This window comes from Pelophylax lessonae (assembly GCF_965119305.1).
Source record: "Pelophylax lessonae genome assembly, chromosome: 8".
NCBI classification, from domain to species: Eukaryota; Metazoa; Chordata; class Amphibia; order Anura; family Ranidae; genus Pelophylax; species Pelophylax lessonae.
In genome coordinates this window covers 66365495-66390217 of record NC_138775.1, presented here as the reverse complement: position 1 = coordinate 66390217, position 24723 = coordinate 66365495, and the positions used below count along the sequence as shown (strand labels likewise).

Below are 24723 nucleotides of genomic sequence, written 5' to 3'. Positions count from 1 at the left end.
ATCCTGTAAGTTGAAAGGTAAGTCCTCCATGTATCAGCCTTGTTTTTACAGCACATCCCACAGATGCTTGAATAGATTTCTATCTGGAGAATTCGAAGGCCAAGTTAACACCTTGAATTCATTGTGTGCAGTAGATGCATTCGTATTGTGTGCAGTAGATAAAAATGATGGGAGAATATGTATCACATTAACACAATCCTGTTATATTCATAGGTAGGAAGCAAGCCCCTACCTATAAAAAAAAGAGAGGGAATACTTCCCTTTACCACCACTCAAGCTAGTGAACTATATTCTGTTGGCGAGAAAAGGTCCACCATAGTCTGCAGAGAAACCGATACATCTGAAGTGTGAATCTGCTGGATGCCCTGTAGCTCTTACTGGCTCTTTTTGTGGATCTCCACATTCCCTACTATCTCCTGTAATGAATGTGGATCAGCAGGAGGACCCAGGAGACTGACAATCTCAGATGAGTCTGTTTCCCAACAGACTTCAGAAGATTTCATACAATTTACTTATAAAGCAAACTTATATTGAGATAAATATGTTGGCTGTTATTTCTGACCTCCTTCTAAAAAGCTTAGTTTCCTGACTGTACAATACTCTAAAGTATAAGATCACCTATTCACAAAAAACACCTTACACCTTCCCCTGTTTCCGGCTGCACTTTTATGGATGATTACTATTAGCTGTCACTATCCATGCAGTCAGTGGCGGGGATTTGAAAGCCACACTCATCTTCCCTGATATTTCTTAGGGCCTCTGGAACGGATCACAGCAATTCCAATACATCAAGTGGTTATGTGCCAGCACATGACCAATCAGTATCACTCTGATCCCTCCTAGAAGCCTTAAAGTGGAACTTCACTCTCCCAATCAACATTTATTATTGTTAATCCTCATGCTGCTATCATAAGTAAATAGATAGGAAAGTATATCATATTTACTTTTTTTTAAACCTTTTTTTACATTTCTTCACTTACTTCCTGGTTTCCTGCCTAGGCAAATTTTGACATACATCCCAGGAGTCTTCAGAAAGGGAGGAGAGGAGGAGGAGTTTTCTCAGCTAAGCACAATTTCCTGTGTGCATACTTGAGCTAAGGGCAGGAATTAAATGCTGCATGAATCATTTGCCCTTACTTAAGATGGCCACTGCCAGAAATGCTAGGGGGGTGTTTTTCAAAGTGAATTCTCACCAAAATGAAGCATAGAGACAAGGATTGATGGGGAAGTGTGCTTTGAATATTAAAAATGAATTAAATAACGTTTTTGGTTTGTGGTACTCAAATGTAGTGAAGGTCTGCTTTAAATATTGATGGCAGAGAAGAAAAGTGAAAAGGTACCATGTAAGTGCAGCGGGGAACAGAGGAGGTTGTAGGGTGTTAACCTTACACCCTCCCCTGTTCCCCGCTGCACTTACATGGATGATTACTATTAGCTGTCAATGTTTATGCAGCTAGTGCCTGGGATTTTAAAGCCCATTCTTCTTCCCTGATTTTTCTTAGGGCCTCTGGCACGGATTTGAGCAATTCCAATTGGTCAAAGTGGTTGCATGCCAGCACATGACCAATCAGTATCACTCTGATCCTTCCTACAAGCCTTAAATAATGATGGTGAGAAAAGAAGAGTTTTCAGATGCACCTTTGTCAGCAGTGATGGGGGGTGGGGGGTGGAAGGTGTAGGATGTTAGTATACTTTTTCATCTTCTGTGAAAGGTTGAACTGAAGGCTGCCATAAATGGATTGAAATTTGGCCAGTTCAGCAGGGACTGGACAAATTTCGATCCATGTATGGGCATGTTGGTTGTACAGAAGTTGATCTACTCATTGACTTCTGTACAACTACCCTGTTGGGTTTTTTTCTATCGATCAATGCCTCTGGCTATAGGCAACAACCTTGATCAATGTGTTCTGACAGCTGGGAACACTTCAGAACACAATAGCACATCAGGGATCAACGAACCCTCTGGTTGAACGAAAAAAAAAATATATATATTTTTGTATGGCCAACTTTAAACTTTAAATTGCAGGAATGGGCATAGAGAGCAGGAAAGTCAGTGAATTTAAAGCTCCTTGTCTAGGTCAGCATTGGCACTCTCTATAATTTCTCAGTACTGGTTTCTTTAAACGCAGACACAACACATCAGCATTTTTTTCGTAGGAAACCTGCCACTGTTGACAGTGCTAGTTGCCTGTCTTTCATGTTTAACCCTCTGACTTCAATACTTTCTGAATCACTGACATAGAACAAGTATACAGATCAAGAGCTCTGACTTCACTTTTCTTATTGACATACTTGTTGCAGGTTAGTGACTCAAAAATTCATGAAGCCACTAGATCAGCACGCCATTCACATTTCCAGAAAAGATCAGTAATGGCAACTTCTGTATATTTCCTATGACAGACTTACATTAAAGATCATAAAACCAGCCATTTAAAGTTTTCTAACCTTTACCTTCTTTTAACCAAGTGTTTTGATAGATGTATATTCTTAATCATAAATGTTTGCATGTAGAGTTTGTGTTGACATCATAGCAATATCTGTCCCAATAGTAATGGTGACAAATGGCATTTTTAAAGGGAACATTGCATTGCATCTTCTACTTTTTCTGGTTTTAGGGTTTACACTGCTCTTCTTAAAGTGTCATTGCTTGGCAGCTGTCCATGACACTGCTTTCCATTGTTTTTTTAGAGATGCAAAGGAGATGTGTGTCTGCCAATGCTTGTCTTCTACATCTCTTTATCAGAATTGAAATCTTTGTTTTACACAGTGCAAAACATATACAGTGCTTCTTAAAGCAGAAAATAGAATATAACTAGCTCAGTAGTCTGCAACTCTCAGAAAACAAGTGCTTGTCCATCAAATTTCACTATGATCCTCAGGGACTGCAGCTCCTATGCAGGCATGATGTATTTTTTGAGTTTGATTTTAAAGGAAAAGTAGGACCAAAGCTCTTGTGGTCCTATTTCTCCCGTGTTCAGCCAAAGAAGGCAAAAGCTGCTCCTGCCCCCTGCATAGCCTATTGCTCCAGTGAGCGCTGGAGGAGCAGAGCAGAGAGTCTGGGATTCTCTGCACACTGAAGAATGAGAACACAGTGGTCTTTGATCACTCAGTTCTTAGTCTTAGAGGTGTAAGATAATATCAGGACCAGAGGCATAAGCAATAGCCTGTCACATGTTTAAATGATGGAAGTCAGTTGAGCTTCGCTTATTCATTAAGCTAAAGGAATAGAGATTACTGTACGCTACTGCTTTTTTTTTTTTTTTAAATCTGCTTATGGACTTGCCACTGGTGTCCATACCCACACATAATTCCTCTACCAGATTTGACAAAGACTGGTCTTGTTCACAGAAATTTTCTAATGTATTTTTGATGTTCCTCTATAGAGACTGCAGCTATGCTGTGGGGTGCAGACCTACTGTATGTGTCCCTGTATGACCATGAGAGCTAGGTTGGCAAGAGAGTAAAGTCTTAGTAGGCTTTTAAACCAAACATATCAAAATCAAAGGGCCAGGCAAAGCAGAACTCAACAAACTGCAAGGGAGCTCCTTAAGAGTGGTGAAGCCAGCCCCACTAAACCTGAAAGAAAATCTCCTGGTCACTAATGCCTCGTTTCCACTGAGCGGAACGGTTTGGGTCGGTACAGTTTGGAAGGGTTAGAATGGTCCGGTCTATTCAGGTGAGCGTTTCCACTGCAAGTCGGGCCACCGGGGACCATGCGGGGTTTACACCAAATGACGTGTTTGTTTTGCTCTTTCATTTGACGTGAGCATTGAAGGTTTCCTGTCCGCCATTCAGTGGACTCTATCGTGTGACGCCAGTAGCTCTGCCCTAACCGTACCGTACCATTTCCTATGGCCCTACATCTGAAGCAGGACCAGGAATGGTGCGGTTTGGTTCGATTGTATGGGCCACTTTCATAATGGAAACACTCAAATTAGCGTACCGTACCGAACCGACCCGAACCGATCCGCTCAGTGGAAACGAGGCATAAGTAAAGATGAGTTGGTCATGAGGCACTAGCACTCATTATTGTAAAATAAAAAAAATAAATAAAAAAAAGCAAGAAGCAGATAGTGACAAGGTAAATAAGCATTCAGGAACAACCCCCCCCCCCCCCCCAAGAACCTAGGGTTTATGACTAATTGATTTGTGGTTTAGCAAGAAGGTGCACACTGGTCATAAATGTGGCCCGGCCTGTGTTTTGGAGGCCTGGAAGCCCCCTACCACCACAAACCTTCAGTCTTGCTGCTAGACAATAGTAACCAATCAGAGTTTCCAAGAAGCAGCTAAACTTAGATTTGCTTTGTTATGCTACTTTATACATATATTTTTTTATCACTATTAGATAGTCCTAATGCTCGTCTATATTTATTGGAGATTCCACCAATGTGCAAAGAAATAAACACTCTTATTATGCCAGCTACAAAAGTGTATACAGCTACAAATTATATAAATTATATACAGTATCCATAATCCACCTTTCATCTAATATTTCAGTACAGATATCACCAGCTAAAAATTAATTCAAACACTGCAAATATTATATCCATGTGGCACGTCCAGACTCCTAACATAATGGCACATCAAAAGCAGGGAAAGACTTTGTAGTCTGGTAATTACTCACATTTCCTCTTCCCCTGTCAAAAGGCATTTAAGATTTCACACAATGTACAGTGTAAACAATGTTTTGTACAGTAAATGCAAAGCAATAAAGGTGCCGTCTTTGCACCAGTGATCTCAGCAATAAAATATTTTCCAGGGGGGGGTATGCCTTTTATTCTACAATGTGTCAGTTCAAACCTAGAAGGATTCTTTAAATATCTTGTAGAAGGGACTTTCACAAAACATTTTATAGACTTAAAGTAAAAGGTTTTAAGGTGGAACTGACACCAAGATTGAGGCTGTCAATCTATGAGTTTGAGCTTCGCAATTACGGTAACTATGAAATGGTTACATAATATTACTTATCCATAAGAGTGGCTGATATTTCAAGTTTTGGTAGATGTTGGTGAGTTTCAGAGATGTATAGTAACTAAGTAGAACTACTTTACTACTGTACTTAAGTACAGAAAGGCGGTATCTGTACTTTCCTGGAGTAGAATTTTTTTCTCCTACTTCCACTTTTACTTCACTACATTTTTTCGATGATTTCAATACTTCTACTCCAATATTTTTTTTTTTTTTTTGCTGCATAGTTACTCATTACTATTATAAAAATTACCACTGCCAGAACAGTAGATGGCAGGTTTCATGAAGCTCAAAACATGTGTATTATCAGCGCATACGAAAATAAATGCTACTGTATGCATAAATAAAAGCTGCCTTTGAAATAAAAAAAACCATATGATGTTCAAACTTTTGACTTCTTTCTTTAATAACTACATAACACAGTACTTGTACTTTTACTTTCAGTACTTGAGTAGCAATTTTCTTTTTTAAAACTACTGGTACTTTTACTTTCAGTACTTGAGTAGCAAAATTTTTAAAAAAGCTACTTGCAATACTTAAGTACAAAAAAATGTTGAATACTTTAGTACTTCTACTCAAGTCACTTTTTGATCGAGCACTTCCACTTCTACTCAAGTCACTTTTTGATCGAGCACTTGTACTTTTACTCAAGTATGGGTTTCGAGTACTTTATACAACTCTGGTGAGTTTAGGAATAGAAGCACATTGTTAAAGTATATTTTAGGTTGATTGGGTGTTTTTCAAATCTGCTTTTTTTTTTTTTATTCTCTAGGTCCACCGTTTAGTGTGTTTTCCTGCAGTTAACTCTCTGCGGTCCCCCACAACTAGGGTTTCACCGATACCATATTTTTTATCAGCGCGTACAAGTACCCTATACTTTCGGTCAGGAACTCGCTGATACCGAATACCGATACTTTGCGGTGCTATTTGCATCAATACTAAAAAAATTGGAGCAAATTGCACTGCAAAGAATCGCATGTAATTTCTGTGTGTGTGTATAGAAGCGCCATCTAGTGGGCAGTTCGAAACTCACAAAATTCAGCAGAGGGAGTGCTGTTCTAGTAAGTAGGTAGACACAGATTAGAAGTTTAAAGAAGCAATCATTTATTGGAAAACTTAACAGACTGATTACATTAGGTAAATCGATGACAAGTCCATGCAGGGAGATGGTAGTGTGCCAGTGAGGCACTGTGACTCACGGGTTCTGTAGTTTACTCTGCTGAGCCTGGTGGAATGAAGGGCTGCCTCTTACTCTGGAGCTCCTGGGGGTGGGCGGTGAGCCAAATGGATGCCAGTTTGATAAATAGAGTCAGAAATGGCTGGCACGTCCAGAAATGAGAGCTGCCATCAGGGCTCGTCACTGCCGGCCGATGCCAGGAGCGGGGCAGAAGTGCTCCACTATGGAGGCAGTACTGTCTGGGCAACCTACGAGGACGTCCATTGATCTGGAAGTATCGGTTTCAGTATCGAGAGCATTTGGGCAACTGGTACTGGCTCAAATGCCTGGTATCGGCACCGATACCGATACCAGTATCATATCAGTGCATCCCTACCCACAACCAGGGAGTAGAGATAAATATATATTAGGTTTTAATTGTTGTCTGTGCCCCCTGTTAGAGAGATTCACTGTCTCTATTTGTCCTGTTTACCAATATCATCAAAAGTGAAAAGGTTGTCCCCAGAAAAGTAAGATGGAAAATCTTCCAATAGGGACACTACTTCTGGTGATCTGGGGGTCCCCAAGGAATTCCCCTAACCACTTCCGGAACGCCCACTGCATGTATACTGCGGCAGGGCAGCCAGGCTGCACAAAATCGTGTACATGTACGTGATTTTGTGCACGGGTTTTAGGGGGCGCGTGAGCCACAAGAGCTCCACTTCCGCTGTGATTGAACACAGCGGGAGCCAATCAGCATGTCCGGCGGATGCCAGTCTGCCTATGTACACAAGGCAGACCACTGTTCTGTTAAAAGGAAGACAGAGATCTTGTGTTTCAGCTAAGCTGAAACACTGATCTCACTTTTCCTCTAGTAAATCCACTCCCCCTACAGTTGGAAAGCATTCCCTAGGAGCACACTCATCCCCTTGATCACCCCTAGTGTTAATCCCTTTCCTGCCAGTGTAATTTATATGGTAACAGAGCATATTTTTAGCACTGATCACTGTATTGGTGTCAATGGTCCCCAAAATTGTCAGTGTCAGATTTGTCCACTGCAATGTCGCAGTCCCGCTAAAAAATGCTGATCATTGGCATTACTAGTTAAAAAAAAAAAAGTCCATAAATGCATCCAATAGTTTGTGGACGGTATAACTTTTGCGCAAACCAATATAAGCTTATTAGAATTTATTTTACCAAAATATGTAGCAGAATACATATTGGCCTAAATTGATGAAAACATTTAATTTTTTATTTATTTTTTTATTTGGGAATGTTTTATAGCAGAAAGTAAAAAATATTGTTTTTTTTTCTTTCAAAATTGTTGTTTTTTCTTGGTTTATATCGCAAAAAATAAAACCCACAGAGGTGATCAAATAGCACCAAAAGAAAGCTCTATTTGTGGGAAAAAAATATTTTTTTTTGAAGATTTTTTTTTTGGGGTACAGCGTCACACGACCGCGCAATTGTCAGTTAAAGCAACGCAGTGCCGTATCGCAAAAAATGGGCTGGTCATTAGGGCATAAAACCTTCCGAAGTGAAGTGGTTAATTTGCAGGTATTTTATCTCACTTCCTGTTTGGCTATGGGACAGGAAGTGAAGGTAAATATCCCAATGGGACGCAGATGGCAAAAAAAAATACTGACAGGGGTTGTAACCCTTGCTTCCTATGTCCAAATAGAAAAAAAAAGAAAAAGTTTTGCCTATAGTTCTAATTTAAGTTCTTTTTACAGTTACAAAAGCAGTCTCCAAAAATTATTGATAGATGAAAACAGAAAGCCAAACTTTCAGTCCTGCAAAACCTTTAAAACAAGCTGCTTTAGTACAACGATGGTAATGACATATCACGAGTCTCTGCGCAGTGATTAAAATAAGATGTTGGATATGTCATTACGCCCCAGGCATGGTATCTGTAGCAGAGGTAAAAAAAAAAGTTTGCCAATTTTAAAAAGCTGGAGGGTACAGCATCAGACGTGGCCTGCCCCCTTTAATGGTTTTAAATTTAGTTCTGAAAGAAAACAGACAATTACAATGTTCCTCTACTATAATCAGCAGGAAGGGATACAGGTAGCCGCAAAGCATGCCTTAAAAAAATAAAATGACATCAAGGTAGTTTAAAAAAATAACACTTTACAGCTATTTCATGTTGATAAAAGGAACTGATGTAATTGTTTCCTGAAATAATTTGTGTTTAACTACTTCAGTGATGAAAAATGTAACATTATGCATTATTATTCTGTCACAATCTTCCGTGTTATTAGACTGCTCTTAGGTGCCTGTCTAATAAATTGCATTCAGTATGCTTCCAAGAGAAGATGGGAAAGCAGTCAGAAAATACTGCAACTGTGCACGAATAAATTCCTGACATATCACAATATACAGCCACAGTATCATCAAAGCCGTATGAAACCCAAAAGCAAACATTTATTATATTGCAGCCTACCAATTCCTAGATGTGATGGCTGCATATGTTTTCTTTTTAAGGCTCCTTTCACACGGTCCGCCTCCGTAGGCGGACTCCTTGCTGCTCAGCAGGGGATCAATACACTGATCCCCGCTGAGCAGGCAGGTGGCAGCTCCCTCTCCACTCTGTGTGCGGAGAGGGAGGTGTCAGAGCCCCATGCATCTCTATGGGGGAATCGGATGAGAGCGGATCGCCTGTCCGCTCTCATCCGATCCCCTGGACTGATGGAAAATAAGGTTTCCATCTGTCCGGATTTCACAAACAGGATCCAATGCGGATGGCACCGGGTGTCAGCGGACATGTCTCCGCTGACATCCGCTGCTCCATAGGGATGCATGGAGGATCCGATCAGATCCGCTTAACCACTTTACCACTAGAGCATTTTGCTGTCTTATGTCTGGGCCACTTTTTGCAATTCGGCGGTGTGCGAATTTAACTGACAATTTTGCGGTCGTGCGACGCCGTACCCAAACGAAATTTACGTCCTTTTTTTCCCACAAACAGAGCTTTCTTTTGGTGGTATTTGATCACCTGTGCAATTTTTACTTTTTGCGCTATAAACAAAAAAAGAATGTTTATTTTGAAAAAATAACAATATTTTTAACATTTTTTTATATGAAATTCCCCCCAAAAAAGATGTAAAAACCAATTTTTTTAAAATTTTTGGCCAATTTGTTTTCTGCTACCTATGTTTGGTAAAAAAAATCGCAATAAGCGTATTTTGATTGGTTTGTGCAAAAGTTATTGCGTTTACTATCTAAGGGAAAGATTTCTGTCATTTTTGGTGTTTTTTTTTAACGAGTAATGGCGGTGATCTGCGATTTTTTTTTTTGCGGGACTGCGACATTGCGGTGGACAGATCGGACCCTTGACTGACATTTTTGACACTTTTGGGGGTACCAGTGACATTACTGCAGTAATCAGTGCTATATATATATATGCACTGTTACTGTAAAAATTACACTGGCAGGGAAGGGGTTAATTTTATTGGAGAGGGAGGGGTTAATGTATGCCTGGTGCTTACTAACGTGTGTGGGGGGAGGTGACTGAGTGAGCCAGGGACAGATCGGATGTTCAGCTATGCTGAACACTCCGATCTGTCACTCCCTGTCCCTTAGGAGATCCGCCCGCTCTGTTTACACAGGCGGGCGGATCTCCAAACTGGATTCCCCGACGATAGGGGCAGAGCAGCGGCGATTTCCGCCGCTCCTCCCCTGGCCTGACTCCCGCTGTGGATGAAAACAGCGGGAGCGCGCCTCCGGCGGCGCGCGAGCGCCGCCTACAGGGGGAGGAGTTTAGCGACGTAGGTCTACGTCGCTAGACGATAACGAGCCACTGTGCCGCAGTACCAGCACAGTGGCTAGTGGTAAAGAGGTTAAAAAACTGACAGGCGGATCTGATCGGATCATTCATGTGAAAGGACCCTTAGGCTTTCTTTCCTCTATTTTCACATGATAATCTGGCCAGTATGTCTCCTGCAAATGTAGCAGTTACCATGCTGAGAAAAAACATTTACCACCAACAGGGGGTATTTACAATGGTCAGCTTTTATATAAACCTTTATCCCAAAAGGAAAACAGTTGTTGCTATAATTGTTTATGTAACTACAGTGCGGGCTGGAATTTGGCTTCAATTTTTATTTAAATCTGCTAGTACATCTAACCCTCCCTTCCCCCCAGACTGACAATGCTGTTGCCTAAAGGTGCCCCCTGTGCTCCTTCATCCGGAATGGGGGCTCTCTAATACAGGAAGTATGTTACCGTCAGGATCACCAGGTAAAAACAGAGGGAAAAAAGACTAAAAAAAAAATAAAAATGAATGCAGCCACCACATCCAATGATTGATAAGCTGCATAATATTACATTTTTAGTTTTGGGTTTAATACTACTTTCATCCATGTAGTGACTCACATGTTTGAAGCCACTGGATCAGTATGACACCACTTCAGCAACCAGCAAACATTTTTGGTTTTGGATTTATCAAGCTACATTTTCTAGGCTGAGATGATATAATAGGTCAGCTGCAGGCAGGAGGGAGAATTTCCTCAGTCTCTTCTTCCTTAAGGCCCGTACACACGTCCCGATTGTCGGCCGTAAATATTCGGCCAACGTCCGATCGGCGGATTGTCGGCTTGTTAGTATGATGCTTCCGACAACCGACTGCGACTTTTTGCCCGAACAAAATCTGGTCTGCATGCTATAAAATTTTTGTTGGCCAACACCAGAACGGCCTATTATTCGTCAGTCAGTACAGATTTCGGCCGACAAAAGCCAGATGAGCAAGACTGGGCATGCTCAGAGAAAAAAAAAACACACGGAAAGTTAACCATCACATGACATCACTTCTGAAGTTGGTTGTTGTTGGCCAACAAAATTTGTGTGCAGTCTTGAGCACTTTTCAACCAACACGACAGCACTGGACAAAAGACGGCCGATCGTTCGGCCGACAATCGGTACGTGTGTACGGGGCTTAAGTGATCAGTCTGCAACATTACAGTTTTGTAGCAAGCAGCTGCACAGACACCAGTATTTTGTCATCTCTGAGCCATCATCTCAGTCCAGAAAGTTGATGCTGACTAGGGATGGGCCGAACACCCCACCTGTTTGGTTCGCACACGAACATCTCGAACAGGGGAAATGTTTTAGCAAACATGCAAACTCTATTAAAGTCTATGGGATACGAACATGAAAAATCAAAAGTCCTCATTTTAAAGGCTTATAAGTTATTGCCATAAAAAGTGTATGGGGGTCTGGGTACTGCCCTGGGGTACATGCATCAATGCAAAAAAAATTTTTTTTAAAATGATTGTTTTTACAGGATCAGTGAAACAATAAAAATGAAAAATTCCTTTATATATCGTGCCTGTAAAGTGGCGCATTTGTACAATGTATAGATCTTGGTGCAGCAATACTGACATTTCTAAAGGAAAAAAAATGTAATTTAAACTTCCTCGCAGCTGTAATGTTTTGTCGGCTCCCGGCAATTCAGATTTAAAAAAAAATGAAAAAAAAAACACCAACATTTAAAAAAAAAAGGGTCCACAAAGCTGTTTTTACCCCATTTTTTAAATTTACACTTTCTGTTTACAATTATTTTTTTTAATTCAGCTCTCCCGCTAAGTGCCGAGAAAGTTCAGGTGTTATGCAAGTACCTGAATGGGCGATGGTTAGGCCAAACTTATGCTCAGCCCAAATCGTTCAACCATCCCTAGTAGTGCCTGCACACTGTAATCTCTCACAGTTACCCTGCTGTTAGAAATTAGACACAAAAATTGAAATTACATGTACTTATCATACAGGTGCAGAAAAATTGGGCCATGGGTGTTGGTGGTGCCTAAACACTGTAACCCCTCACAGTTACTCTTGCCGGGCACAGGAACGGGCCCTGCTGTTAAAAATTAGAAACAAAAATTGAAATGACATGCACCTGTGATACAGGTGTAGAAAAATTTGACCTTGGGTCTTGGTGGTGCCGTAAACCAAAAACATTGTTGGAAGGTAGCATAATCAAGATTCAGGAATAGGATAGGCAGCATAGGCAGTCTTCAAGGGATCCCAGATCCCTAGCAAATTCAATCAGTTACATCAGCATCAGGGGCTTGATAGCTACAGTTGATCCAGGACTGATTCATTTTGATAAATGTCAGCCGGTCAACGAAGTCTGTGGACAGACACACTCTTTTATCCATCACAAGACCTCCAGCAGCACTGAATGTTCATTCAGGAAGCACGCTGGAAGCAGTACAGGCTGGTAGCTCAATTGCATATTGAGCAAGTTCTGGCCAGTGGTCCATCCCAGTGGATGCTCAGTTGGAAAGGTCTCCAAGTCTGCTCTTGCCTCTAGATAATCCTGCACCATATGCTTCAGACGCTGCCGATGGTTGCTTAAATCTAAAAGCCCTGGGCTGTGAGGACTAAAAAATTGTTTAAATGCATCGGTAAGCCTTCTCCACTGCTCCTCCTTCGACCAAATAAAGCCTCAGAAACATGTTGTCTAGGAAATGGTAACCTCCCAGTGCCTGGAAAGGTGTCACACAAATTTTTCTTCAAGACGTCCTCAAGATGTTTCATCCTCTGCTCCCTCTGCGAAGGCAGGATGAGCTCTGCAACTTTACCCTTGTAACGTGGATTAGGAAGGGTTGCCATCCAGTAATGATCCCTCTCCTTGATACCACAAATCCTCTGGTCCTTTCGCAGGCTTTGCAGCATCAGGGAGCCCATGCAGCATAAGTTTGAAGAGGCATGAGATTCTAAGTCCTCTGGGTCACTAAGGATGACATTGTCAGGAGCAACCTCTCCCCAGCCAGGCACATCTCCTGGGGTTTCTGGGGAATGACAACCATCACTTGAAGACTGCTGTATGTTATTCTCTACATCCATGCTGCCACAATCCTCCTCCTCTACCTTCTCTTGGTCCTGTGTGTTTTGTGGCCCTGCAGGAATGTTATCTCCATAAAGGGGGCCTTGTGAAGAAAGGAAGTCCCCCTCTTCCTCCCACTGTTCTGCCTCAAATGCCCTGTCCATGATTTCACAAAGCATGTGCTCTAGCAGGAAGACTAGAGGAACAGTGTCACTGATGCATGTATCGTCGCGGCTCACCATCCTTGTGGCCTCCTCAAATGGTGACAGGATAGTGCATGCATCCTTTATCAGCAGCCATTGGCGTGGCAAAAAGAAGCCAAGCTCCCCTGAGCCTTTCCTTGTACCTTGTATCATACTCACACAGGTACTCATTGATTGCCCTCTGCTGCATGTGGAGCTGCTGCAGCATTGCCAATGTTGAGTTCCACCTGGTGGGCATGTCACAAATGAGGCAGTTGTTGGGCAGTTTCAATTCCCGTTGAATGTCAGCCAGCCGAGCACTTGCATTGTAGGACTGCCGGAAATGGCCACAGACTTTTCTGGCCTGCCTCAGAAGATCTTGTAAGCCCAGATACCTGTTCAAGAAATGCTGCACCACCAAATTCAGGACATGCACCAAGCATGGAACATGTGTCAAGTGTCCCTGTCGGAGGGAGAGAAGGTTGGTGCCATTGTTGCATACAACCATTCCTGGCTCAACCTGCCGTGGCGTCAACCACCTCTGAGCCTGCCCCTGCAGACCTGGCAGAAACTCTGCCCCTGTGTGGCTCCTGTCCCCTAGACAGACCGACTGAAGCACAGCATGACATCTTTTAGCCTGACCTCTTGCATAGCCCCTTGAACGCTTAGGAAGCACTGCTGGTTCAGAGGACAATTCAACAGAAAAGGCCAAAGAGGAAGCAGAGGAGGGGGTGGAGCAGACAGATGTTACAGAATCACCACCAATGTTTTGGAGGCATGGTGGCGGAACATGCTCCATCACTGAACCCTATTCTGCATCCTTCCCAGCTGCCAGCAGAGTTACCCAGTGCGTAATAAAGGAAATGTAATGTCCCTGACCATGCCTGCTGGACCATGAGTCAACAGTAATATGAACCTTCCTGCTGACCAACAAGGCCACAACGTTGCCTTCCACATGATGGTACAGACCTGGAATGGCCTTACGTGAAAAGAAATGTATTCTTGGAACCTTCCACTGGGGTACAGCACATTTCGCAAATTCACGAAAGGGGGCAGAGTCTACCAGATGAAAAGGCAGCAGTTGTAGTGCTAGCAATTCAGCTAAGCTAGCATTTAGACACTGGGCATGTGGATGGCTGGGATAGTATTTTTTTTTTTTTTTTTTACGGTTCAGCAACTGGGGTAGCAAAATTTGCCTGCTGGTCAAATCAACAGGTGGTGTACTGCTAGCAGATTGGGTGCAAGTACCTGTGGCACCCATTGCTATACCATCATCCCTCTTAGTGCAGGTTTTTGAGAGGACTTGAGATGTAGTAGGGGTAGGGATCCCAGATATGAAGCAAGGAGAAGTCTGCTTTTTATTATGATGTGGGTCTTTCAGGTGCTGTTGCCAACGGACTGCATGGCAGGTCGTCATATGTTGTGTCAAGCACGTGGTGCCCAAGCTGCTTGTGTTCTGGCCACGCTTGATCTGTCTGCTGCACATGCCGCTGGGGTCTGCTGCACATGTGTTGAAAAAAGCCCACACTGATGAACTTTTGGAAGTCAGTGGGGAGTTAGCAGTGCCCTGCACCTGTAGAGCTCCCTGGTGTGATGCAATAGGGTGGCTGCCCTTAAGCCGGCCCCTGGAGGATATCCTGCCTCATTGGAGTTGTACCTCCTCCTCACTTTCCTCCTCTATTCTCTCAGGAACCCGAGTATGGTCAGTGACCTCATTATCCCCTCCCTCCTCCTTACTGGAGCAAACTTGGCCGTATGCTGCAGCTGGGGGAACATGACTGCTAGTTTCTTGTCCGTCATTGTCACCCCCTCTCTCTAGGCTCATGTTATTCCCTTCCTCAACCTGGGAACCAATATCTGAGCATTCAAATTGCTGCGCATCCTCCAGCATCATGTAACTGACACTATGATTGAAAAATTCAAGGTTACTCCTCCATGCATGATGGTGAGGCTACAGAAAGGAGTAGCTATGGACGAAGAGCCTGTGGAATAGGCCGCTTTGGCAGCTGCGGAGGAAGGCAAACTAGTATGAGCCTGGGTGACAGAGGATGAGGAGGATGAGGAAGGCTTAGTTATCCACCCCACCAACTCTTCTACATGTTGTGGCCCAATAACACGGCCAGCACCGGGAAGAAAAGGGCAAGCATTCCCCACCTACAGAGGATGCACCATGTCCGCGACCGACACTTTTCACTGTGGACACAGAGGCTGCTCGCCCTCTTATAGTGGCCTGTGAGCGTCTGCTTCTCCTTGTTGGCTTTTTGGACATGATTGGGATTTTTAGGGGGATTTGTATAACTTTTTACTATAGAAAGTGGAATGGAAATAGTGTGCTTGGGTGCAATACTTTTGTGCTTGGTGCACTATAAACTGTTTTATTATAGTTTTTTTTTTTAATAAAGAAAAATGTAATAAAGCAAAAAAAATGAAATCCCCTGATGATGCAAAAGGAATAGCACCTGCGGTGCAAAAGAGGGGAAAGCAATTATGCCCTAAATAAAAGGAGTGTTGCTGCGCCACAAAAAAAAATCCCTGCTGATGCAGAAGGAATAGCACCTGTGATACAGAAAGCGGGACAGCAATTATGCCCTAAATATTATTCATGCTGTTGTGCCACAAACAGGATTCAAAATAAAAAAAAAACACTGCTGACTCAGAAGGAATAGCGCCTACGACACAAAAGGGGGGACAGCAATTATGCCCTAAATAAAATTAGTGCTGCTGCACCACACTGTGTTATACAAGAATCAGCACAGTATTACACTAAACTGACTGCCATTCACTGTGTTACACAAGATGAATCAGCACAGCACTACACTGACTGCACTACACTGTGTAACACAACATGAATCAGCCCTATACTACACTGCATTGACTGCATTAAACATTAAAGCACACTCCACTAACTACCCTGCCTAATCTCCACTCCTAACAAACTACACATGGTTTCCATGTAAGCAGCCTTATATAGTGTGGGGCGTGGATTTAGCCAATCATGGCTCTGACAGGACATTGTACTGTGGTTGGCTGAAGCATACAGGTCAGGTGCATGCTTTGGCCAATCACAAGCACTTAATGCACTGCAATCGCACAGTGCATTATGGGGTGCTTATCGGTGGGCAAACTTCCAGCCAAGGGCCTCATTTGTTCGTGTGTTTTGGGAACATAAGAACACTCGATGTTCAAGTCGAACTTACGTTCAACTCAAACGTTAGGCCCATTACTAATGCTGACCCTGGATAATGTCTAAAAAAGATGGTTCTGTCCTTCTGATGAGAAATGAAAATAAGTGCTGTGATCTCTGAGAATTATTAAATACCCGTGTTACATGTACACATTAAGTAACATGCATGCACTTAAAGAGTAAATTTACCATTTTTTTAAAAGCAAAAGGTGGTCGAACTCCAAATATTAAGGCCACCCTTCCCAGCCTCACTGCACACAGTGATGTCCTGTTCCTCTGGTGTAATAGTCTGTACACCATACCAGAGGCCTAACTAGAACCTTCAGGGCCCCGGTGCAAGAAACCATGAAGGTCCCCCCGGGACCCCTGGCCGGGGCTGTTCCCTTCAAGCCTGGGGCTCTTCCCACTGATCCTGGGGCCCTTTACTCTCGTTGCAGGCCCTTTACTACGGTCCCGCAGCAGGACCCTTTCACAAGTTCTGCAGTGGGCCCCCTTCCTGCCGTTTTGGGGCCTCCACGGTGGTGGAATGCCAGGGCCTGGTCGCAAGTGTAACCTTTGCAATCCTGTAAGTTCACCCACTGGTGTCAGTAGGTTTTTTTTTTGGTATTTTAATTGTATTATTTTTTTTATCATCTTATTTTGTTTTTTTTACAATGTCACTGACTATGTCTCTGTCCATTCAGAAAAGGAAGGAGCTGGTAAATTACATATTTCCCGACCCCTTCCTGGTTCTCTATTGTGACACATCCCCTGCAGCAGCCAGCAGGAGAGGGGAGGAAGCACAGTGGGGGGGGGGGGGGGCCAGGGGAGCACACAGGGGCCCAGAGACAGCAGAACACAAGTGAACTGGATAGGAGGAGTGGTGGGGGGCAGCTTACAGAGGAACCAATCTCCTCCATTTTCCTCCTTTAGCTACAGGAGGAAAGTGGAGGACAGTAATTTCTCTACATGCTGCCCCCGCCACCCCCCCCCTATTTAGGTGTACAGGGGAGCCTCACAGGCCCCCTGGAGCATGGGGCCCGGTTGCAACTCCTGCAACCCCTGTAGTTACGCCCCTGCACCATACACCACAATACACAGTCCTGGAGTGAGATCCTTTATAATGCTTGCAATGGCAAGCTGACCAACGAGAAGCTCTTCTGAAGCTTCTTTTTCCAGCAAGGTGTCCTAACAGAAAGAAGCATGTTTTAATGGTCAGTGTAGTCATGTGGTCACATTGACCAATGAGCGCCTGCCATTTTGAGTCTTATGATTGATAATCACTCCTGGGCTGTGTATTGGGATGTACCGTGTACATATCACTATACTGGCAGCACAGACTATAATGGCCGTGGTGTGGAGTGAGGTTTGGAAAGGTGGCCTGAATATTTGGAGTTTGTTCATCTTTTCATTTTACCTTGATATATGCATTAAGTCAGAAGGTCCAATTAATTCCTACTTAAACTTTCTAGATTTGAAAGGAGTCGGGAAGAATAGGAAACTCTGTCTAATTTCAATTACTGCCTGTGTTCCCATTGGGCTGATTTCTATTTAATTTGTGTCCCAACAACAGCCACCAGGGAATCTTTCCAGTAGAGGAACAGACAGTAATTCAAATGTAATAGAGGTTTTTAAACCTGCCCTGCTATGCCCAATTTAAGAGTGTTGGCTTAAATTGCACTATAATCCAAGGCATAATAGACAAAAAATATGAATTGTACAAAATATGAATGTCATAAAAATTATTTATATGTCCTGCCCTAGGACAGTATACAACCACCGGTGATTGATAAATATATATATATATGTATAATATAAATTGTTATCTGCTAGTTAATCTATATAATATTTGTGTACCTCTTTATTTAGAATAACCCTATATGACTACCAAGCCATGTGCAGAACAAATAAGGAAAGCAGTGACAGTGCCCACAGTTTATTGGATGTAAGTATTTCAGATTTTATGTAAAATTGTTTTTGAATGTTGGCAATATGTAATATCAGAAGAACTGATCACTTTGCACTATGGAACTGAGTTGTTTTTTTTAACAGTTTTGACAAATGTGTTAATTAAAATATAACTAGGATGTTTTTTTTATATAATAACAGGTTGGCTTATTTTATACAAATTAGAAACTATTAAAATCCCAATTCTCATGCCATGAGAAAAACACATTTTCACAAACTGAGATGTTGATGTTAAAATCACTTTAGACCTCATGTATAACAATGTCTCCCATGCAATCCTGGAAACATGTCATGTCTTTGTCTAATTGGATCTTATGAGCAACAAGAGTGGTTACTCCTTTAGAAGCCATTATTCTTGAGGATAGCCGAGGACTGGGAACATTTGGCCTTTGGGGGGGGGGGGGGGCAAGTACAAACAACTAGTCTTTTACGGTAGAAACAGACTTCTGTGGGCTACAGAAAGTTTACCACCTAAAATTGGCCATGCAGTGATTGGTGGGCGTGATAATGGGTTTTTCATAAAGGTTTAATTACATACTTGATTCTGACATACCCTTTCGCATCTTGCAGTATCAGTTTCCTTAGCAGCTCTGGGCATTTGGTCACATGACATCTCAGAGCCACAAGAGGGAATATGGTACTGGAAGATTTTGCGATTGCAGGCCTTGAGGGGGAAGATACAGCTATATAATGCTCTCAATTTGTCACTGACTTCATGTTCTATGCTGATCAATGTCTGAATGGTGTAGTATGTTCAATTAAAGGCCACCAGCCCAACATACGTATTTTATTAGCACTGGCCCAGGGGCAAGTGCTCATCTGCCCTCCCAGCCATTTTTCCCTCCTTCCTTTCATGAGGCTTATTGGGGTTGATTTACTAAAACTGGAGAGTTCAAAATCTGGTATATCTGTGCAGGGTAGGCAATCAACTGCTAACTTCACCTTTTTCAATTAAGCTTTGACAACAAAAAAAAGAATCTGAATGCTGATTGTTTACTTTGCAGAGCTGCATGTGATTATGTACTCTCCAGTCTTATTAAAGCGGAGTTCCACCCTGGGAATAGTTTTTTTAATAAAAATACCCCCAGGACAGTCAGGGCTAGTACATTCCACAATGGCTAGCCTCTGATCTGTCCCGGGTTGCACTTACCTTTTAGGACAAATACTTACCTTGAAAAAGTATTGTCCAGCGCTGCCATCTCAGGTGTGGGCAGCTTGAAGCCAGCGCGATCCTCTTCTGCGTCCTCTTCCGTCTTCTTCGGTCCCACGATGCACTGCACCGGCCCCGCCGTCACTTCCGGTGCGCGCGCGTCATCCCTCCACAGCTTCTGGGCATGCCCAGAAGCTGTTTAGAAGGGAATGATGCGCGCGCCCCGGAACTGACGTCGGGGCCAGTGCAGGCGCAATGATTCCTGGGAGAGATGACGTTCAGCTCCCAGGAATCATTGCAAAGCCAGGAAGTGACGACGGGCCGTGGCCGCCGAGGGGAGGAAGAAGGAAGTAAGGTAAGTATATTTTCTTCTCTACGAGGTAAGTAAAAAAAAAAAAATGCGATTATCCATTTGTTTTTCAGGTGACCCGGAGCGAGAAGATGGAGGTAAGTATAAATTTAGGGTGGAACTCCACTTTAAGTCAAGCCCATTGTGTCTATGCCAACAGTCCATTGAATACTGAAAACTGATGGCTAGCACCATGGGGTACAGTGGACAAATCAAGAGCCTGTACACACAAGCTGAAAAAAAGGTAAATTAAACTATGTTTAGAGTTAGGCCAGCCATAGAGAGTTAAATTCTTGGCCAGTTCAGTAGAAACTGTCCGAGATTCGAACCATGTGTGGGCAGGCTGAATGTACCAAGTTGATTGAGCAATCAATTTGGGTACAACCAGCCTGCTGGATTCACTTGCGATTATCGCTAGGGTTGGAATAGTCACTAGCAATAATCACTGTCTTCTAGAGGTGGATGAAGACTTTCACTGCCAAACACAACACCGCCCCCCTCACCGCAGGGAGCAGATGATAGCTTGTCAGGAGGGTTATTCTTGTCACCACTGCTCGTGGTTTCAGGAAAGAATTTTGCACCATCTATGGCCTGCCTAAGTTAACAAATTGCACTATCCTACAATTAAAAAAAAACGAATAAGGGGAAAAAAGCAATAGACTGGCAATAGGATTTCAACTTCATTTTTTATTCAGGTTTTGCTAAACACACAGAGGTCAAGCAAATTATGCAACCACAGACGGTGCAGTTCTGCTAGTTATTTACTGGAGGAGGATGAATCAAACTGTGCAGAAGCTAAATGCAGAATTTTTTGGCCATGAGTGTTTAGTTTCCTCCTGGCAGTTCATTCAGTGGACAGCCCATTTCACTGGCTTATCAACAAGCAACGGTGATCTTGATAACCAGCCTAATTTTTCAAAGGTGCATTCTCTTCAATTATAGCAAGTCTGGTAGCAGAGGTAAGGGATCATCTCTTGTAGGGACGCTACATCAGTAGTAGTTAATAAAAGTCAGAAGGGTTTGTTTTGTAATGTTGAAGACATTTCCACTCATCCAGACATCTTCCTTTGTTATAAATAGTGTTGGGAACATTCCTGATACTCATTTGAACTTAAGAAACCACTTGAATAAGTGGTGAAACACCATTCTATTTTAGATCATGTCCAGTTGAATTTGAATAACTACAATTAGCTATACCATAACCTAAATAAATTAAACCCCAAAAGACTCCTGAAGGGAACACCAACCTTTATTTAGAGGTTTGATTTTTCCTTCTATCAATACTTCAAACAGCAACATTGAGAAACTCTTCAAGTCAACCTAATTTTTTTTCTAATTCATTCACAGCCTTACCACGCCTTCTTTGCTGCAGCAAAATGGATAATGACAGAGCTTATCCTGTAAGTGTTCATTTACCATCTCAAAGTATTTCCTTTCTGCATGTTGTAACCTTGTTTAGTACATCACACTCATTATTAAATCACCACCAATGTAGAATTCAAGTGCATCGCTGGATGTGTATGTCTGCAGTGGACAGATTGGAGGAACTGCTGTTATTGTGGTTTCATTTGTGTGGTGGGTAATGGACGTCTGCTGTCTGGGTGGGCCCCCTTGAATACATCAAACATCTCGATGAGTCATTGTGTTGCTTGGTGATTTCATGTTCTGTGAAATAGTTCCTCAGATGCTCATGTCAGGCTTAGGACAAGCTGTCAGGTGTTAGTGAGATGTCGGCAGATCATTTCCCTGTTTCCAATTACACAGTCCATATAATGTGATATATGATCCCATAACTCCCAAAACACCTAGTTTTTTTTTTTTTTTTCAAAATAAGGAGCATGAGTTCCATTTTTGTCAGGTGAAAGAGGCTCTTAGCATGTTGTTCATGTACACTGTTAGACAAACTTATGTCAAGGCACATTGGTCAATCCATGTTATCCTTTAAAATCAAATGGTTCAACCTTTTCAACCAACTAGATACATTTTTATTAATATTTTTACACCCTGTGCTTTAAGTGGGCCGGCATGCACTGGTACTCAGTACCGCCACTTCCAAATATTGTTCTTGAGCATACTGCCACCTCTCCGTGCACCTTAGCATACCAGTACACTCATTTTTGACATATGCACCCTCAATTACCCCCCCCCAAGAATATTTCCCACTCCAGAGCCAGACCAGTCACTACCAGTGTGTCCCCCTGCTCTGGTGTCCCAGCCCAGGCCAGGGGGGGGGGTGCTTTGTGGGGACCCTGATGTGGGGATAAAATTTATAGGCTATAATAGAGTACCGGCACCTCTTTTGGGCCACTTAAAGCACTGTTTACACCATTACATTTACCATTTACAGCATCGGTGGCCAATGTAAAGAATGCCCCTTTTACAGTGATGTTCAGAATGCCAATTTACAGACTGTTAAAAAAGATCATTGGTGTACCACAGCTGGCTCTGCCAAGTGGCAACGTCCTCAGAACTATACAGGCACCAGTATATGGAAGGTTAATCAACAATAGCTCAAGGAATACATAGCAAAGTCTTGAGGAACCTTAGTGTTCCACGGAACCCTGGTTGAGAATGGCTGAACTAGATTATTTGATTTTCTGACTGCCCTGGAAAATAGAAACTGACTTCTGATTGATTGAAAATATCAAATAATCTATTTCTATTCTGTTCTATTCTCTATTACAAATGTGCTCCAGAAATTCCAATATCAAAGTATATGAAAGAAAAATCTAATTGTGGTGTTGTAAATAGCAATCAAGGACATGGTATCCTAAATAAACTAGATCACCGGCAACGTTATTTACTATATATTTCTATAGCACTGATCTATTATACAAAGAACATAAGTCCAGTGGTAGAATTCCCAAAAAAAGAAAATGCCAGGCCTACCGAGTTCATGTCTAAAAATAAGTTGTAGGGGCAACCTATACTAAGGGCAACTTAGTATACTAAGGGCAACCTATACTATACCTATACTTCCAGAGGAAGGCAAAACTCTTATAAAGTTTGGTCCAATTTGCTCCTGCTGGGGAAAAAAAAATGATTTGCCATTCAATAAATTATTAATTCTTGATAGGATGAAAGGAAGAGTACAAGTGTGGAGGCTCACACTTCAATATTAACATTGTTCAAGAATCACTTAGGGCAAAATGACAGAGTCTCTTTAAAGTGTTTGTTACCACAAGATTTGATATTGCTTATATACGTGTCTGTTGTACCATGTACTTGTAATTAAAAGTAATGTGCTCTCTTTGCATTGTTTCTTTTGTCTGAAATACATAGTTACATAGTTAATCTGGTTAATAAAAGACACAAGTCCAACCAACCAGAAAAAAAACACACACACACAAATCAGATATTCCCTGAATTAACTTTACCTATAAATTATAGTATCCAGCTATATTATTTTCATTTAGGAAAGAATCCAGGCCTTTTTTTAAACCATTCTACTGACCTGGCCAGAACCAGCTCTAGAGGTAGATTCCACATTTTCCCAGCTCTTACTATGAAGAAGCCTTTCTGCATTTGGAGATTATATTTATTTTCCTTCAAACATAAAGTGTGCCCCCTTGCCCTCTGTGATGATCTTAAAGTGAATAACTCAAAATCAAGTTTACTGTATGGACCACTTACTGTATGTATTTATACATGTTGATCATATCCCCCGTTAATCTCCTCTTCTCAAGAGAGAATAAACTCCATTCAGCTAATCATTCCTCATAGCTGAGTTCCTCCATGCCTCTCAGTTTGGTTGTCCTTCTCCCCACTTTATCCAGTTCCTCTATCTATATCCTTCTTACCAATGATTTGTACATGGACGAAAATTATATCTTTCTCTCTGCAGTTCTTACCTCTTTTAATACAAGGAAGGATTTTGCTTGCTTTGGAAGCCGTGGCTTCCCTTTGCATGCTATTATTAATCTTACCTGGTAACCAGTCCTACTACTATCCTATTTCAAACTGACCATGAAGCACATCCATCCCAGCATGGTCAGTTTTCTCCTTTGCGTTATACTTGGGAGCACAGCCTGCCTGTACTCCAGTGGCCAGCCTCTTGCTGACATGCCCCCCCCCCAGTCCTTACCCCAGATCTCTGAGCTCCTTATGCACCTAAGAACAGAATAAACACAGCTGTATTCTATTTAAAACTGAATGGGTTGTTTTACAATCTAAGGGTTCACACATGCTTTAAAGGTCACAACCATCTTACTTATACTCAATTTCCCTGTGCTCCAGTGTAAATGTTGTGTTGGATGGTTTCAGGGCTTGAGGGTGTCAAGGTTCATTATGTCACTTCTCCCATTTGTGACAGTGTTAAGGCCTGGCGATTGGCCACTCAAGGCCCCACCACTGAACCATGGGAGAAAATCATATGATCCCAAAAACCTAGAACACCGGGTGTACTTTTGTAGTGCCCCACACAGAAGAACAGATTGGCAGAGGAATGCGGTAAAGGTAAGTATACCATGGCCAAGGGGTGGGCTTTAAAGGAACGCTAAATGGGCACCTTTACAGCTTGTTTCCAAATTTACATACCTCCCATTACAAAGAGATCCCAGTCTCCCTGTTACATTTTACACATATTGTATATTATAGAATATGCAATAGAAGGAGTGAGAACATCACAAGTTTAACATGAACAAACAAAATCCTAGATTTTTAAGGGAACAGAGCTATATCAGGGAGCTAGTGATGGTAAAGCCCTCAGGAGTTATACTTACCAGTGTTCAACCTGTAATTAAAGTGGAACTTCACACAAAAGTTCAGCCTTTTTGCATCCTGCCCCCCTCCACTGCCACATTTGGCACTTGTTTTGCTGAGGGGGGGGGGGGGAGAATGGGCACCTAGTTTTGACTGGTACCCGCTCCCACTTCCATCAGATCACCATGGCCATCTGAGCGGAAGTTTGGCCCCCTCCTCCTTCCTCTTGCAGCCTACTGGGACACTTCACAGGTCCCAGAAGA

General features: G+C 42.5%; 1 protein-coding gene across 4 annotated transcripts in view; it reads left to right on the top strand.

Annotated features, from left to right (window-relative positions):
- Positions 1-24723, top strand: part of CACNA2D3 (calcium voltage-gated channel auxiliary subunit alpha2delta 3) — a 1429924-nt gene that overhangs the window by 1342243 nt on the left and 62958 nt on the right. For all 4 annotated transcript variants that reach the window (XM_082265096.1, XM_082265095.1, XM_082265094.1 and 1 more), the window contains 2 exons: positions 18162-18237; positions 21107-21159. In XM_082265096.1, coding sequence (XP_082121222.1) covers positions 18162-18237; positions 21107-21159 — 129 coding nt within the window. The remainder of the gene's footprint in view (positions 1-18161; positions 18238-21106; positions 21160-24723) is intronic.